The 19247-nt window shown below is 34.5% G+C and overlaps 1 protein-coding gene across 1 annotated transcript; it reads right to left on the bottom strand.

The window, feature by feature from the left end:
• Positions 1-4432: 4432 nt before the first annotated feature.
• On the bottom strand, positions 4433-17916 carry LOC128982952 (protein-cysteine N-palmitoyltransferase Rasp-like). The gene is made up of 9 exons (XM_054402051.1): positions 17782-17916; positions 12384-12556; positions 10969-11160; positions 9885-10097; positions 9230-9370; positions 8387-8604; positions 7714-7915; positions 7441-7585; positions 4433-5223 (listed from the first exon to the last, which is right to left on the bottom strand). Exons 1-9 carry the CDS (start codon positions 17879-17881, stop codon positions 5114-5116), a joined length of 1494 nt encoding a protein of 497 aa, XP_054258026.1. The 5' UTR covers positions 17882-17916; the 3' UTR covers positions 4433-5113.
• Between the last annotated feature and the right edge of the window lie 1331 nt (positions 17917-19247).

Here is a 19247-nt window from a genome sequence, read left to right as displayed (position 1 = left end):
ATAGGTTGATATGCACATCAAATTAAAGGTCTTTACTAGTAAAATATAATGCTGCAAATTTGAACTCAAACAGAAAACAGAGTCAAAAATTACAGCTATTCAAGGATGCATTGAATTTGCATTGCTATTAAAAGCTACCTCCTCAGGGAGGCACCTGGTAGAAGTTGGAAGAAAATCATAAACGTATGCATAGTTTGATATGCACATCAAATTAAAGGTCTTAATTAGTACAATACAATGCCACAAATTTGAGCTCAAAATAACAACTGAGTAAAATATAGCAGCCGTTCAAAGATTCAAAATATGCAGATTCAAGATATCTTTCAACGGCTGCAATTTTTGACTCGGTTGTCCATTTGAGTTCAAATTTGCGGCATTGTAATATTTTACTATTAAAGACCTTTAATTTGAGGTACATATCAACCTATGTGTACATTAAAGATGGATACAAAACTGTACCACTGTATCCTATATTGGTAAAAAATAATATTAAGCCGTTCCGGGACTTTTTAACACACTGTATACAGTGGCGGATTACCCATTAGGCACGATTAGGCAACTGCCTAGAGGCCGCAGGTCTCAGGGGGCCGCAGACAACAAAAACTGGTGATATCATAGATGAGTTTTCTACATTAAAAGCAAGAAAATTTAATTTGTAAGGAAATATCTAATTCATTATTCATTAAATTATAACGAATGTAAGGTTATTACTAATTAATATGTAAATATACAGCGTAAAAACCCACTAGCCGAGTTTTTAATTGTAAGTTCCTACCTTTTTTTTATTTGCGGTTGTTTTTTTTTTTGGAGGGGGGAGTTTACATGTGCCTATGGGGCCGCTGAGGTCATAATCCGCCACTGACTGTATAAAACAATAATACAGTAAAACTGCTGTAAATTGTTTATGAGACTTTTTGCGTTGAACACATTTTATCATCTCTATAGTTATTCACTTGAGAAATAAGACTCGGGTATAATAGTTTCTTATTAGGCCTAAAGCAGGAATTTGTTAAAAAACTATCAAATCCAATCATTAGTACTCAAACAGTGGTTATTCAAATATAGTTAATGTCTAGACTAAGGCAGTGTTTACATCACAGCCACAATTACTTTAAGCTAACATTATTATATTTGTGAACTTTTAATTCACAACTAATTGCTATATTTTACATCATAAACCTATGAAATAGCTTTGAACAAATTCTATATACGATTATAAATATAAATTGTCATCAACATATTAAAAGTAATATGATATCTTACAAATATATAAATTACAGTTAACCATAAATACTGTGCAGTCGTTGATAAATACTTTTACTTACTGATAGAAAGTACCATCTTTAGCTTGCTTCAAACATTCACCACTGAAAACTTAAAAACAAATGCATTATGTATAGAATTTAAGTTTGCTGTTTGACTAGTAAAGTTGAGACTCTTATGATCCGAAAGGTAAGGGGCCAGGATGGTGTCAGATTACCAAAAATGTTGGATTATCAAGATTGGTTTTTATCTCAATGCATTTAATAAAGCATTTGAGATGGAGACAGTAAGCAAATGAAGTTAAGAGTCTTTGGAGCCTAGACGTTCTAACTCATAAAACGATTAAAAAACTACAAAGAAAATTTCTAATCCCACAGTATACTAGATATTTAAATTACAATAACTTTGGTATTTGAAAAAATATTTTGAGGTGGTAAATAAATAACTCTTTAGAGGCTGTTTGAAAATAACAAAATTAACATTGCTCTTATGGGGGGCAAATCCAAGATGGCCGTTGGCTTCCATGGACTCCCTTGGCAATACATTCAAAACAACGAACAACATTTCTAATTTCACAGTATACTAGATATGTATATTATGATCACTCTGGTGATTGAAAAACTATTTTTGGATGATAATTAACTCTTCAGCAGCTGTTTAAAATTATCTTAGATGACCGCTAGCCTCCAAGGACTCTTAATAACAAAACGTACCAAACAGTAGATTAGATGTAGTTGATTTAAACAAGGTAACTTAATGGCAGTGAGTGTATAGTTCCACAGAGTGGGGGGGGGGTTCATGTTTCTGTTGGTTTTGGTTTTTTTACGTCAATTAGACTACTGGCATCATGTTGGACTACCGTGTACGTTGGGATTGTAAGTGTCCAGTTATAAAGTAACAACTGTATCCATATACTACCCGAATACAATAAATTTTATTTTAAGATATTAAACCATTTAATTTCTTGGTTGGTAGTGAAATAATGCAACACAGTCGACCCAAGTCATTAAACAGAAATCATTGTTTTAACATCACTAAATATGTTTGTTTAGAAATATTTGATTGTTTAGAAATCTCCTAATATTTCTAAATAAGTTTAGCACTATATCACATATATACATATCAAAAACTAAGTTTAACATAAATCCCCAAGTTTACCTACAACATAATTTATCATAATACTGTACGATAATGGAAAAATCAACAAACTGAATATCTCTTAAATGTGTCTTCTAAATATGTTTACCTACGACCGTTTTTTTAACTAGCGGTTTCAGTTCAGTTCTTAAAATTGAAAAGATTCACTTAACAGCATTGTTTTACTTAAAAATACGAGTAACAGAAAAGAAATATTTCACTTATCAGCTGTTTACCAATTTAATTGTTAATGCTCAGTGCAATTAATGGTTGGTACGATGAGTCATTGCTTACTGTCAGTGGCAATGAGAGGTTATAAACGAAAACATAACCTCTTTTAGAAGTTATGAGTACCGTAGTGATAGTTAGTAATTAAAAAATGGTCGTAGGTAAAGTAGTGTATGCAGCTCACGTAAATAGGCTTAACGACACTATCTTTGTGCGATCATTGTGTAAACTAATACAAGTCTTCATCACCCCTCTAACAAAAAGGTCAAAACATGTCTTTTGAATATAGATGTTTCCAACTAATTGTGGAGACTGAATTTGAAGAAAAAAAATGTTTCATTCAAGACAACGCATGTATAAAACTTTTAACCTCAAATATATGTATACATTTAAGTATTGCTATTTTAGGCCAAAACATTTCAAGAAATTGCAATACAAAAATTTGAAAATAGTTTTAACATTTTAAGGTAATAGATATGGTCCGGTAGCTTCTCCTAATAAATTATAAAATACCCCCGTCGCAGAAAACCTGCATACTAAGCGAATTTCCATTTACCCGGCTTGATTTCTACTAAAATATTCCCTAAAAATTTTCAGATTTATTTCCTATTTAAATAACATTAGTTTTAGTGAGTAGTTAGGTTTGCTGCTACGGGGAAGATATTGAGGTGTGTTTTTTTATTGAAATATCGATAGCTTAGTATGAAATAAACCAAATTGCCAAATTTGATTAAAATATATCCATAAACAAGCAAACTACAACAGTTTATTTATTCTCCATAAGAATAACATGGGAATTTAAAATTTACAATTTTTTAAACATTTTCTCCCTAGTCAATGAACATTCAAAAACACGTCAATATACTAAATTATTTGTTTTTATAAGCTCTTCAAAATGGTCTAGAGAGAAATTTAGAAATTTTTAGTTTTTAGGGTCAAAAATGGGAAAATCAATTTTTACCCCATAAACCTCTGTTGCCATAGTCCGATTATGCTGGTTCGCGAACTCGTTCTAATAAACGTAGGTTTACACGTTTGTACCAAATTTCATCAAAATTGGATAATTTTTGCCCGAGTTATCGCGCTAATGTACACATATATAAATATATATATACAGTATATATGAATTTGAACGGATGGTGTTTTTGGCCTATGGGGACCTCAAAATTAAAAAGTAAATCGGTCCCTGGTCTAGGTCTTACCATGAGACCTACGGTAATAGCTTATTCCCTATATGGGAAATTCGCTAAAATGAATCAAAAAAATTTTGTGGGTAACGTTGGCAGAAACAGCTAAATGCAAAACCATGTTTCGGCTTAAAGTGTGCAGTTGTTGTGTACTACAATCCATTCATGAAGAGTTTATTCTAACATTGACACACCCTAGCAGCTTCTATCTATAGTCATCAATAGACTCATGTGTATTTAGGTTGTTTCTAATTGAGTGCTCTCTAATGATGTGATAAATGTTTAAAGTATAAGCCACTTGGAAGATGGATGATTAAAGACAAAGTAAGCAAGGTAAAACCGTAATTTTTGTTGATAATGTTATAAAAAATGTAAATGTTCATGAATTAATGTTTAAAGTAATAGATTATGCAATTTTTAGATCAGTCAGAACACGTAATTAGCCAAATTTAATTTCTACATTTTTTTAATTATGTTCAGTATTTTGAGTTTGCTTCACAAATTATATTAACAATGAGCAGAAAAAGATTGTGTTATATTAAAAAAACTTGGAATTTAAAAATGGCATTGTTTAAGGATGAAATAATAAGTTGAACAAAGAAATTCTAATTATTATAAGAAGTGCAGACCTATATTTATTCAAATTCAATTTTTTTTACCCAATTTGTCAAGTTTTTGGGTACAAAACCTATATGCCTACTAGTAATTCAAACTTGTCAGTTTATATCAGTAATATGAATAATGGCTACAGATTTTTTTTAAACACTTGTCCATAACTGTTTTGTAGGACAGAATCACTCTGGTTGACTCTCAAAGACAATAAATAATCTAAATAGGAAGAAGAGCAATGATGTCAGTGATATGAGTTTTATATGTGTGGATCGACGTCCAGTGCTAGGGAAGTTCGCCGCTGTGCGAGAGTAGGCGCATAGTCGCGAGTAGTGGTCAGGTGTTATAATATTTTCAGAATGGCATTCATAATGACTCCCTCACTCCCTGACTGTCCCCACAACCTTCCCCCTCAAGGCCATACCCCAAAACGCAACTAGATTACTGGTGATGAAGACTCTTAACTGGCAATGGAAGTTTCCATAACTAATAATACTGAAATATTATTATTAACTAGCTGAGAATCGGTTCTTCTTCTTCATATTAGATTATGAAGTTCACTTAACGTTCCATGACCTCGTAACCTTATGTTAACAATTTATTTTTCCGTTTGATTTCATTCCCTCTCCAAACACCTAAATAGCATTAAAATATCCTTAAATAACAATAGAAAAATAATTATTCCCCACCTAAATTGACTTATTCTTCTGGTTTTTTTCTTCCCAGGTCTTTATTTCAATTGAAACTTGGCACATACAATAAGCTACAAACATTAGGACTCCAACTGATGTCCAGGAACCTGAAAAAAGTGAAAAGATAACAATTTGATAAATGCTTGTTTAAACTATCACAGCAAACACTCCTGAGCATATCTTGCAGTCTCAGCAATGCCGTGATCTTAAGTTGCAACCGCGGCAATACCCGTATTTTTTTGCGGTCTCATTGATAACTTAATCTTCACTTACGATTGTGATTGCACTGTGAACATCTCTTGTGATATCAATAACATTGTGATGATCTCCAGTGATCACAATTTACTTATGATGTCAAAAGACAATAAATGGAACGTTGTGAATGAATTGAGGCTTATTGGCTATTGGTGATCATTGTAATCCCCTTCCCTGGTCCATAACAAATTATATTAGGCCTACAATTCCTGATGCCCTGGTTGGCTGACACACCTGTTTAAGTACTATCTACCAGTACATTTCTCTCACTTACCACGTTTTTTTCAAGAGGAGATTAGCTGTAAGCATGTTCCAAGTGATCGAGCTGTCTAAATTTATTGTATACTCATACAAATAGGTACCTAGGTTAATTGTTTTGCTTGGTCACAGCACCATATGCACAAAAACATAAAGAATGTTAGTTAGTCAACCATTTATATGTATATAGGGTGATTACCGAGAAACGCATGTTTAAAAAAAACCAGTACTCAGGCAATTCAGAGCAAAAAATATATTTGTGAGTGAAAAAACAGTCTACACAATATGCAATTTCAGAATAAAATAACTTACAATTTAGCATATAAAAATTATACCCATAGGGTGGTTGTCTTCTGCTTGGATACAGTGTTGAAGGCATTCCTTAAAACTTGTTAGGGATTTTGCTGACATATCTCTAGGAATAGTGTTGATTTCCTGGTGAATAGCTTCATTAAGTTCCTGTATTGTTTCTGGTTTGTTTATGTAAACTCTAGATTTCAAAAATTCCCATAGAAAGAAATCTGGAACTGTAAGATCCGGTGAGCAAGAAGGCCAAGTGGCATCACCAAAACAAGAGATCACTCTTGTAGGGAATGTTCGCTAAAGGAATTCTATACTAATGCAAGCCATATGGGCTGTTGCCCCATCTTGTTGCAACCATACATTAAGTATCTCTATATGTTGACGGCACAGTTCTGGCAAGAAATATTCTTCTAACATTTCCAGGTACCGTTGTGCATTCACTGTCACTGCTCTGCCGTTGTTGTCTTCAAAAAAATAAGGACCAATGATCCACTTTTCACTAACTGCAAACCACACAGTCACACGTAAGCTATGAAGAGGTCTCTTAGCTACGTTTTGAGGATATTCTGCACACCAAAATCGTAAATTCTGTTAGTTGACTCCTCTGTCCAAGTAGAATGTGCTTCATCACTCATAAGGATAATCGCTTTGTCATTTTCTTCAAAAATTTCACTCATTGTGTTACAAAAATTAACACGTTGTTTCTTATCTGCTTGACTCAATTGATCCTACTGCCATCTTGAAAGGATGAAATTTAAGATCTTTGACCAAAATCTTTCTCACAGTGGATGGGCGAAGTCCGAGAGCAGATGTCCACTTCCAAAATTGAGCGGCTAGAACTCTGAACTGTTGCAAGGCGCATTCTTTCAACTGTCTCAGGGGTACTAACTGTCCTTGCCGGTCCAGGCAGTTTCTTCTTAGGCAAAGATCCAGTTGTGTTATCATTATGTATCCAACGCAATATCATGTTACGATCAGGGATAGCACCATGCCCTGCAATGTTAAAATGTGCACGAAAGTCTCGCTGAGTCTGAGTGGCTGATTCACCATTTGCCTGAAACCGTCGCAAGACAAACGTACGATGCTCAAGGTTCCACATCTTGGCTATAACTGAAACTGCACACTTCCCCCTCCATAGCGCAACAACTTCTGACCGTTGCCTAACGATATTCTTTGTATACCACGCAAGTCAAAAACATGCGTTTCCCAGTAGTCAACCTATATAAGGAACTAAGAAATCAGCAAGGAAATTTCAAAAACCATCGCTGAGCTCAGAAAATATCTCGTTTTGGAATTTTGAAAGGAGATTACCTTTCTGCATTGTAATTTTAATGGTCTGTCCCGCCTTTCCTCCAAAAATTGACAATTTGGCCCTTTGATAAAAAGGTTGGAGACCCCTGAAACTTGCCAACTGGATTCTGTTTAAAATTATCTTGATTTCAAGGAAATAAACAAATGAGGTTCTTTTTTGAGTAAATAGTATTTAAATAAAAATGTTGATCTCATACCAAAAAATAATAGTTGTGTGATGAAAACATTGCCAGTGTTCATCCCACTGAAGAAATAGAAGCTAGAGATGGGTCCCATGATGAACATTGGTGCGAGAAGTAGAGCCGTGAGTCGTCTGGCATTGGCTACACTGAGTGTCTCCATCTACAACAGAACAAAGATAAGAATCACCAACACGGCTGCCAAACCTAAAAAAAGAAAATGCTCTTGCATTCTTCACTGTCTACATAAAGACAATGCTTGACAGTTTCTATAAGTCACAATTAACTGACCTCCCATTTTTTATACTCTTGAGTCTTGGAGATTTGAATTCCAAAAGATACAAGAGAGACCCCCAGAAAGTTGAGGAGGGACCAGATGAATATGCTGAGATGGACTCCATGCCACAGAAACACAAAGCAAAAACACACAGCTGACGCCATCAAACGAGTAGACACCTCTTTTCTGCCCGCACATAGAGGAGAGTAGATGTACCTGAAACAAAAATGTGCTTGCAATAATAAGGAAACTCAAAACCAAATAGACAACTATAATTGTGTTTTTTTATGAAGAGGGTCTTGAATAAGGACGACACATTTAAATAAAAACATAAAAAGCAAATCACATAAGGAAAGAATCTTGTCTCGTCCTGAAAATTAGGAAGGAAAGAAAAACCGAGTCCTAGAAGTATAATCCCTCCCCTTTACATCATTAAGTGTGTATAAAATAAAAATTTCAAGACAAAACTGATAAACTCTTTTGACGTCTATATGAATATTTTTCAAATTTCAAGTTTAGAGTTAGATAAGCTCAAGTTAGTACCTCGGATTTTACATTTTTTACTAATATATCTCTTAACCAATTAAGTAAGGTCAACAACTATTACTTTAACTACGATAACTGTAGTTACGATTAGTCGGGAGCAAATAATACTATTTTCTCAACAGTTAAAGATGTTAGGCATACCTGTGTATAAAATTATAAAAGCCCACATCAAACACCCTCCACATATCTGTATACAGATGGATGCGAGCCACACACTTTGGGGGAGGGGGAGCTGAGTAACCTTCAAAATTAGCAATCGTCCCAATCAATCCATACACGACAATGTACTTGAGGCAGAAAAACTGTCCTAGTAGAAATCCAAGCCCATATAAAGTCCAAGCTCCTAGTCTTACGACAACCTGAAATTGACAATACCACAATTAATAAAAAATAAGAAAACTTTTAAAAATACAAGAAACAAATTACAGGGACTGATAGATGTATTCCAATGTCATTGTTTAAACCAAAGATATCCGTACAGAAGGGAGTCTACAGTAGCTTATGAACAAGCTAAATGGGAGTTCTAGCTCTAAAGACCTAAGTTCCTGACTGTTATCTATCTGAAAAATAAATACCTACTGTATTTTTTGTCTTGGCTAAAATTTCCTGGCTAAAAATACTCAAATTTTTTAATAGCTAACATTTGTATTCATACAAAAAACAAACATTATAATGAGAATTTATTGTTATCTTATAAATAGGATGACAACATTGCCAGATTCCCAGAGTGCTTATGGACCAGCCACTACTGTTTTTTATGTGTATAGATTTATTTAGGTTATACTTAACCGTGTTACTTAAAAACAAATAGTTGTACAACATATAATTATATAATTACGGACGTTTTCCACTGCTCTACCTTTTCCTGAGACTAAAAAAATATTCCAATCATCTGTGTACGTAAGCATATCGGATTTCACTATACAACTTTAAAAGTTACTATTATCTACAAATTGTAAACTACTATAAATCCACATTTCTTACCGACATATGATACTGCAGGGCATGAATGTACAGGAAATAAAGGGAAGCTTCAGTCACTGCTGCCCAAAAGAGGTAACGAATCATATTGTATAAAAATTTCAAGACCCTATTTTTAGTCCACCTTTTGAATGGCCGGTACATCTAAAAAGAAAGGAGGATATGAATTAGCATTTATTTTTTGTAAATGAAGAAGACATACCATCTACGATTCTTGGAAATGTAAAATCATAAGTATCTTGTTAGTAAACTGGGTGTCAATTTTAATCAGAAATTTCTTGAATTGCTATTCAAACATATTCATAATAACCAAATAAAAGGTTAAACGTCTGCCTATACATAAAGATTCTAGATCAACACTATAAAAGTATCCCTAAAAATCTAAAAGTTTTGTTACAATAGATATATTTAAAACAGATACACAGGGCAGGTATCTCACAAATATTAGAATAATGATATAAAAGAATAGTAATATAATGGGGAAAAAATTAACAAATTCCAAACCAAATAATCTCTTAAGCCAAAACCTGATAAACATAATAATAGTATAAAGCCTATATGGATCTTGCAACCCTAATTTATATGTGAAGGGACTTGTCTTTAATAGAAGTTATACAAGATTAACCAAAAATAAGCAGTTAGGTTTTTGTAAGCTTACATGAGGACCAAAGTCACTGTAAATAATGAAGGGTCCCAAGAAGTAGGTAGGGAAGTACAGGCTATAACCCAAAAGATCATAAAAACTTGACCAGCCAAGGTTATGTTTGTGAGAGGAGAGAGCCTCCAGACTGTAGCTGGTGCAGTGCAAGTGCAACCATGTCGTACTGACTACCATCATGGTGTACTGCTGGTCATCTCTACCCCACTGTTCCTGAAAACAACAAACCGGCTATTAAAATATTGTTCCAGTTCTCACAGTTACAATTTATTTAAGAATCATAAAAACTGACTGACCTACCAATATATGGAAAATACACATGCTGCAGCGAACCTGCAGAACAAGCTAATTTATATTTGTCTGATTGGATTTCCACTAAAATAATAGATGATTTTGTATCATAATGAGCGAAACATGCTCACGGGTGTTGCCACGATCGCGGGAAACAATAACTACTAGTCTCCTCGAGACCGCAAGATATGGTCACAAATGTTGCTGTGACCACATCAGATGATCAACACCAGTAAAAAATACACGTGAAAATGTATTCAAATGTTATCAACAATGTTAGAATAAAGTATAGGCCTACAATTTTTACTGTCAATTACTAAACATCAGTTACCAAAACACCTCCATCCCCTATCGCTCTGAATAATCAACTCTCTACTGCAACTGCAATCTACTATTTTTCTAATTTTTTACATTATTTTCTTAATATATTTTGAATTGATTTTTTAGTACCAAAAGTATAACGTGCCAGTTTCAAAGTTACCCTAGGATATTATTACTTCTATGCTGATGGATGGTGTTCTTCCTTTGAGATTAATCCAGGATCAAATATTTTGTGTGCTACATATTTTAACCCAAGAAAGTGTCTTTCTTTTAACAAAATCAACGGAATTTTCAAATATTCAATTTAATTTAATTGTATTTCAAAAAAAGGTTGGTTTGTGTCTTGTTATGAGCTGAAAATTATGAGCTAAGGTGCATATAGATAGAGATCTGCCTATAAGATGGTAGCCTGCAGTGTAGTTTTCATAGATGATTTTGGCTTCAACCTTATATGAATATTAAGTGTACTCACCCAGAACTCCTGAAGAGCAAAACAAGAGAGGAGCAGAAACGGAACACCAAACATCCAAACAAGAGTCACAGACTTCAGTCGTAATATAACATAATACACCACAACTTGGCCCAATGCAAATAATGCAGCAGCTGGACTAAAATGGAGTGAGAGGAAAAGAAAAGTAACAGTAGAATAGACTGCTGGGATACCCTGAAACAAATAAAAAGTCATTTACTAAAGTTATTACACAATATTCTGTATCAAGGTCAGACATTAGCATGGACAAGTTCTATAACATTATCTTAAAACTTAGGACAACAAAATATTAATTTATTAAATTGATAAGATATAGAGTTAGAGAAAAAATGTTTCCCTCATCATCATAATCCAATGGTAATAGAGAAAAGTGAGTGCTCCAGGATGCAAGAATAGTGGGAGCACCATACAAACGAATTGTTTCTAGCGGTCCAAAATGTAACAAAGAATTAAACATATGTAAGAATGTATAGAATAAGAATTTCATAATGTAATAAGCCTGTACAACAATGCCAGCTGAACTGAACCACCGTGACTGTTCACATGATATAGGCCTACAGTAGACTCCCTCTTATCCGGACACCTTTTAACCGGACATCGGTTTAACTGGACTACACTCGGCAGAAATGGCTTCTCTTTAACCGGACAATTTTTATCAGAACGAGAACATTGGTTTAACCGGACTAGATCGGCAGGAAGTGGGCAGTACTGAAACAACTGTTCTTGTGGGAAAGATTTGAGACCAGTGATCTTACGTGATTCTTATGTTATAATCATTATTGGCTTATATAGTATGCATTTAAATGGTCCTTTTTAACAAGTTTTTGGGGACGTCGGTTTAACCGGAAAAACTGTTATCCGGATTGGCCTTGGTCCCGAGGAGTCCGGATAAGAGGGATTCTACAGTAATTTCATCATGTCTGCACAAAACACTTCAATTCACTCTATCTATGCAGAAGATTTCCAATATGCTTGTTTATTTTTCATTAAATAAATAAATATTTACATGTCTAAAACCCTTTTCTCCCACCCACCATAATGCTTTATCTTCTAAGAGTCTCTAAACACAAATAGAGATTTAAACACTACAATATTAAACCACATTTTATCTGCAAACCAATAAACTTAATATAATAAGCATCTTTAAGTGATTGAACAACTCCCGTTCACAGGTGCTCGACACTGGCCAGCAGGGTGAGGCTCACAGCAAGGAGTGTCGGAGATATAAATTTTCAACAAACGTTGAACTCTCTCCCCTCTACACTGTTTGGCTGTCTTAGTTGCACTCAATGTTATAAATAACATAGATTTTAGATCAACAAAGGTTTTAATTTTTACAGCATGCATATCTCAATGATAACTAATATCCAATATTAAACTAATATACGGTAAATTACCTTAGGAGCTATCCAACGTGTCATCTCACTTGTCACAAGGTGAGCTAAGATCCATGGAGGGATAGTGAAAATAATAAACGGTAGCCATGTGGTCCATTCGTAATCCGCAATATCTTTTTTAAATCCATGCCAGCTAACAGAGAAGTCATCCCCAATATCAGTATGGTTAAACACTGGAAAACAAATTTACTCTTGTAGTATCCTACTCCTTATCATATAACAGATAGGCTTAGATATTGAAGGAATTAGGTTTTACAATTATGTGCAGGCCTAAATCTAAATCTAACTTTTAAGTTACCACAGTAATTGCGCTGAGTTTTCTGCAGGTTATTAACATGTCCCCTGCTATAAAAAAAACAAACAGCATTATCTCTATAAAAAAAAGCAAAATTCCGATCAACGCACAGGCCAAACGATAGCACCTGAAGCATGAGATTTTGCATACATATTCCTCTCATAGCGTAGGCAGACAATAAGAAGCGATGTTACAAAATTCCAAATGGGCCCTGCCCCACAGAAGGTCAAAGTTATCATGGAGTTCGTAAAGGAATAATAATTTGTTTTGGGTTTTTGTTTACGTTTGTCTGCAATTTATTTAATCATCAGCTGTTAGAATAAAAATTAAGTTTACTAAGGTTATTTCGGACCGTACAAAAATCATGGATGTGTGTCAGTGAAATTAACCTAATTTACTGTGGCGTTCTAGTTTGATCAACTGAGTTTGATGCACTGTGTGATTAGTGTTGAAGAAAGTAGAATTGAACTTAAGTTTGTTATTACATTTTAATTTTTTAGAACTTATGATATAGTTCTGTTAATATTTTTTTAGTTGTTTAAACCGATTCATAGTATGGACGCTAAGGTTATAAATGTTAATGGCGAGTTTGTTCCACACAACATCATTCACATCAGAGGAGATGGTGCGTGTTTATTTACTTCACTCTCATTCATAATTCACCTTACACACATAAACACACTGTGTGAAGCAATTGTTGAACATGTTGTGAGGAACTGGGACTACTTACTTCTCAATCTTATCCCACGACAGTGACGGGAATAACTCTAGCGAATACTTCTATGAAATGTCTAAGCCGTTTACCTTTAGTGTAAGCTGGTTGCAGCTTCACAACTATTCACATTTGCTTTAGAGGTTTATCGGAATGGAGATGTCAAGTTTTGTGAATAACGTAATCCTGTGAAAAGACTCAGATTCACGCAATCCCTGTCTATTGGGCACTTCAACGATTTAGAGCCACAAAAAGAGCCCATTTCTCCCAATTAATTGTCAACCTATCCCGGGATCTCATCACACCAAGGTGTAAACGGCGTAGCAGGTGCACGGATAAACAAAGTAAAAAGCAGGTGAAGAACGCAAGCAAAAAGTATGAACAAACTCATCCTGAAAGACATTCACCAGAGATATTAATGGATGGTGAAAAAATCTAGCAATGACATATAATCGGAAAATAGACCATGTAGGAGATAGCTTGGTGGCGATAGATACCATGACGTTCAAATGTAAGTACTGCGAGGCCTTAAAATGGAAAGAAGAAACCCCGGGCATGTGCTGCAATGGTGATAAAGTGCAACTACTACCTTTGCAGCACCTACCTGAACCTTTATGCAGTCTGGTCATGGGAAACCACCATGCAACTACCATTGCAAAGTAATTGCTGGGTAGCTGAGTGATTATAGTGCTTGATTAGTAATCAGAAAGTCGCCTGTATGATCCTGAGAAGTCAGTAGCCTAGCTGTTTGATGGTTTGAAACTTGGCCAGTTGTCAAATTCAGTTTATAATACTTACTCACAAGTGATCGTCACTGTCTAAAAGAATTGATTAGGCCTATTAAATTTAAAAGGCCTAATTAGGCATAATAAATATATAAGTGTATGAAAAAGTATACATATTTAAAATAAAATGAGAATCTCCCATATCATCTTCTTAAGATAAGTGCTTCTTTAGTAGCTTCTGTGATCGACTAAAATTCTGTAAATGTACTCTTCTGTTTTCGAGATGCCCAAATAATACTTCCATTTGCATACATGAAACAATAACCAGATAATTATTTTCTGTTTGTTGAAGAAGATCCCCAGTCAGCATCAGCAAGTCCTGCAAGTGGTTTATTTGATTTTTAAAATACAAGGGACTTATCTTTTGTTCCTTGAAAGGTATCTTAGAACTTGCTTTGCAGCTTTCCAGTGCTTTTCAGAATGGTTAATGTTAAACTGACTCAAATAACTGACGCTATATGCTATGTCTCGTTGCAACTGCTAAAAACATCAGACTTCCTATCAGACTTTGATAAGGCTTGTTGGTCGTTTCATTTAGTGTCGGTTCATTTAATTTCACTTTAGGATCCATGGGAGTTCCAATTGGTTTACAATCAGTCATATAAAACTTTTTTAAGATAGCATCAATGTATTTAGTTAGATTGATTTTCTATCAGTTTTCCTTCTTTTTGTTCAAATTTAATTCTTAAGCAATGGTTCAACTTACCTAGATCTCGCATTTCAAATTACTTCATCAGTTTTTTTCTTAATATGTGAAATAATTCTTCGTTCTTAGATGCAACGATGAGATCATCAACGTATACTGCTATTATTTCATCTTCCGATTCAGATAGCCTACATACATGGATCATCAAGTGAATCCTTGAAACCCAAAACATTTAATATAGCATCCAGTTTGAAAAACCATTGTCTTCCAGCTTGTTTCAGACCATATAGTGCCTTGTTGAGATGACATACAGTAGAGTCCCGCAAACTCGGCGTAATGTGGACTGGGAGGGTGCTGAGTTTGTGAAATTCGGGTTATCGTATCGGGAACTTGGGTTAAAAATAAGAAGAATAAAACTTTAAAGCTTTATAACCGCTTTTTTTTATATTTATATTACAAGTCAGTATTAAGTCATCAGATATAGTACAACAAATCCTTGGGACTAGTTGTGAATGATTTGACTTGAGCTGGCTTGAGTCCATGTTTAACTCGGACTCAAAATATCACTAATTATCTGAGCCAGGTGATGGCCGAGTTATCCTGACTGCCGGGTTATCGAGTGCCGAGTTTGTGGGACTCTACTGTATTTGTTGATCTTCTAGAATTTTGTTTTAAAGCAGTTAACATTTTCTTTGCTTGCAGTTTTACTTCGTTGTTTTCTTTGTTATCATCTATTATTTCTTTAAAAGCTCTTCAGATTTGGAGGTACCGGTACTTTCATGTAAATATTTTCTTTTAGCCTATATCACCAGTTTAGAAAAGCAGTAGATACACAACCATATGATTCAAAGTCATAACTTAACTTAAATACCAAGCAGTAGACGTACTGAACTCAATTTTACTACAGGAGCAAAGGTTTCTTCGTAGTCAGTATGAGGTCTATGAAAAAATCCTCGTGCTACAAGACAAGCCTTTTTTCCTTCTAAAGAACCATCTGCATTGTACTTTTCTTTCAGAACTAGTTTGCAATCTACAACATTAACTTAATATCTTTCTTTTTGTTAGTTATGTCCCAAGTTATATTTTTCAGGTGAGATGTTATCTCTTCTTTGATAGCTTCATGCCAATATGAGGGATCATTTTTTATTTCAGAGATATCATCATCTGGATTTTCCAGAGCCGAATAATATGATGTATAATCATTAAGCCATCTGGGAGGATTTGTGTCAAGATGAGGACGGGAAGTGGCAGATGTAGATGCATTAGTGCTCTGATCATCTTTCTGATTTTCGTTGTGGCTCTCAATTGTGTCTTCATTTATCTCATAATGGATATATCTTCGTTTGAATGATCATGATGGTGTAGAGCTTCACTCTCAATTGTGTCTTCATCACTTTCAGGTATATTTGTTTGGACATCTCCGTTTGAAAGATCATCTTGGTTATCTTTACAAAGAGCTTCTTGGTGTTTTTCTTTTGTTTTCTTGAAACTCACTGTTTGTACTCAAGATTTTGTAAGGGGATTTTTAAGTATTCTCTAACAAGTCATTGTCATTGTTTTCTTCTTGATTTATAAAATCATAATCAAAAATGTAGCCTACATTTGAATTAGGAAATTGCTGAAGAATTTTGACATCCCGACTTTCAATTACATTTCGGAAATCAGGAACCCATATTCTGTATGCTTAGGAGGTCTCTGAATATCCAACAAAAATTCCCTGTATAGCTCGAGAAGCAAACTTACTTTTAGTTTGTTTCTTGTTCAGAACAAGGGCTTTACTTCCAAATACATGAAGATGATTGACAGAGATGGTACTCTTCCAACCTACATTTCAAAAGGTGTTTAGTGATCGACTGCTCTTGATGGACGTCGATTCCGCAAGTAGTTTGCTGTGTTTATGCTTCAGCCCAGAAAATTGGAACAGAAGACAGAATAGAAAACTAGTTTTTAACTGAATCAAGGGAATAACACAAAGTCAATACCGTAATCAAATATAAAAACATAAACATATAACTTAACTTAAATAAAAATAATACAGTAGTCACATGCTTGCTTATATACAGATCATGAGTGAAAGCCAAACACCTATGTGACGGAAGCCCACGATTAAGCCAGTTGTTAGCAACAAGGGGGTTGCGACACCCTGGGTGTCTTCGCCTAAACTGCCCAAACTAGATTTTCACTCACCATCCTCCAAAATAACCTTTTCAACAATTTTATTTCATTATGCTAAATCTAAGCCAAATACTCCACAGTAAAGTGCTCACAAAGCACTGACACAGTAACTTGAGAATAAAAATGACCAATCCAAATATTCCTCAACTCCATTAAAATGGGGTAGGAAACTGGTACTTTTACTACAAGTGGAGACAACAACATTCCCTGTAAAATTCTGAGCTCACCCCTAAACAATGTTGGAGAGACGAGCGCTATCCTACATTTATAGTTTACTAGGCATGCTGGGTACAGTTTCTTAACTGGGCTATGGTTATATCGATTGAAACTATCGATCCGATTAGTAAACCTTCATGCGATTTTTTTACCATCAACAAGTTTGGTTGGTTAGGTTAGGTTATGATGGTTTAATTTTATAATAGATATATTTAAAAATATCGACTGTTAATCAATATTTTCAATTCGATAGTTTCAATCGATATTAGCATAGCCCAGTTAAGAAACTGTACCCGGCATGCTCTATTGCCTGGGAACTACAACTTCCTATCGCAACATGCAACCCCCATCGCAGCTCCCTACAGCAGCAAACATGTTAATCAACAATATCAGCAGTAAACCGAGATTTAAATACAGATAGCCAGGACTGATAAGTTCAAATAAAAATACACATTGTTGATGCCTAATGTCCACAATAAAGTAAGGTTAGGCCTATTCAAAATAGATGGTCTTCGTTTTTAGTTCCTGGGTCTCTCTGATTTAAAACAAAAGCTTATTTTAAAACTTACATGTTCCAGCTAAGTAGACTTTGTAGATAGAGTAACAAACTGAGGTTACCCACACCGAACCATAGAATAAAATTTCGAATTTATGTAATTTTGATCCCATTTAGGTCTAAAAGGTCGCCCGGGTTTGATTTATCAAAATCTCTGAGTCTAACTTAGTTAGTACAGGACATTTAACAAAATTAAATCGTAACTTCTCTTGATGATTTGTTTATTGTTCTATTTTTTTATTTAAACAAAAACAATAATAAAAACAAACGAAAAAGTTATTATGAGAAGAACAAGAATTACCGTGTTGTTCTTTTTTTCTATGTTTCGCAGGCTTATATAAATGTCAAAGAGCTTCATATTTTTTTAAGTATGGTCACTGAATAAGCTATATATTTCCCGCAGGGTCTACATAAATTATCAGGTTGCATTCAAACACTTTCTTTACAGTTAGGGAATTTTATTTTGACTATGCCACATTTTAATTCGATGATTTACGGATGGACACCATAAAAAAAATAGATAAGCTGGTCAACAGAAGACCAATGGCAAACATTTTTGGTACTTATTTAGGACCCATACCCCAGCTTAAACGTTCTAAAATCACTTTTAAAATATTCTAGGACGTCAATACAATGTATTGGGAAAGTCACGTTACAATAGTTGAAAATGAACATCTCTTGGTAAATATGTACCTACAAAAGACTGCTAGCTAAATAAACTGTTTCAGCAATCTGACACATTTGTTTTATTTATTTATGAAATGAAATGAAATGAAAGGAGTATGTTTTATCCATGGTTAAATTTAACAGGAATCACTGACTATAATATGTCAGCGGACAAATCACGAACTCTGTAGCATGACTTTTCAACTAATATGTTTTAAAGTTCTTTTCCTAAACCTGAGTTAATCAGTCGCTGTTGAGGAATTTGGCACCTTCCACCGTATAAGCGCTGTAGCTCATGAAAGTGAGATGGGGACCACCTTTAAAGGTGGCCGTGGATGCGTGGTGTTGGACTTTGCCTTAGACACCAGCGAAGCGACTACATTAGTGCTAGACACCACTTAAGTGTACCACTGAGTGTTTCTCTGCATCTTACTTCTATTCTCTTCTCTTCGAAGGATACTAATAATTAATTGTTTAACAAGCACTTTGAATTAATGGTAAATATTATTTTCTATAAATTTCGTTCTATACCATACCTTTTTTGCAATCTAATGCAGTGCTAGATTTCATAAGCTAACGTTGACTATTTCACAATTATTACTGAGTCATCACATTTTACAAAACAACATAATATCATAGAAAAAACCTAAGGGATTATGTTTTATCTATGATAAAACATACTATAATATATACGTTTGAAAAACTTAATGTCATGAATCACAACGGTTAGGGTCCTATTGGAATACTACGTTGGCAACAATGGTACTGACTGTCGTGTCGTGTCGACTGTCAAAACTGTCGAGTGTCGATGTC

This window comes from Macrosteles quadrilineatus, unplaced genomic scaffold (genome assembly GCF_028750875.1).
Source record: "Macrosteles quadrilineatus isolate MER2022 unplaced genomic scaffold, UCM_ALF_1.0 Scaffold_1__1_contigs__length_201487025, whole genome shotgun sequence".
Lineage (NCBI taxonomy): Eukaryota > Metazoa > Arthropoda > Insecta > Hemiptera > Cicadellidae > Macrosteles > Macrosteles quadrilineatus.
This window is presented reverse-complemented; position numbering and strand designations above follow the sequence as displayed.

What these genes read in the sequence shown, in the direction of transcription:
- LOC128982952 (XM_054402051.1), bottom strand. Translation starts at nt 17,881, where the DNA reads ATGGGATCAAAATTACATAAATTCGAAATTTTATTCTATGGTTCGGTG. An exon ending in AGTCTACTTAGCTGGAACAT is followed by an intron (nt 12,557 to 17,781) that starts GTAAGTTTTAAA and finishes TTTGTTTTCCAG; the next exon opens with TGTTTAACCATACTGATATT. An exon ending in AAGAGTATAAAAAATGGGAG is followed by an intron (nt 7,586 to 7,713) that starts GTCAGTTAATTG and finishes GTTCTGTTGTAG; the next exon opens with ATGGAGACACTCAGTGTAGC.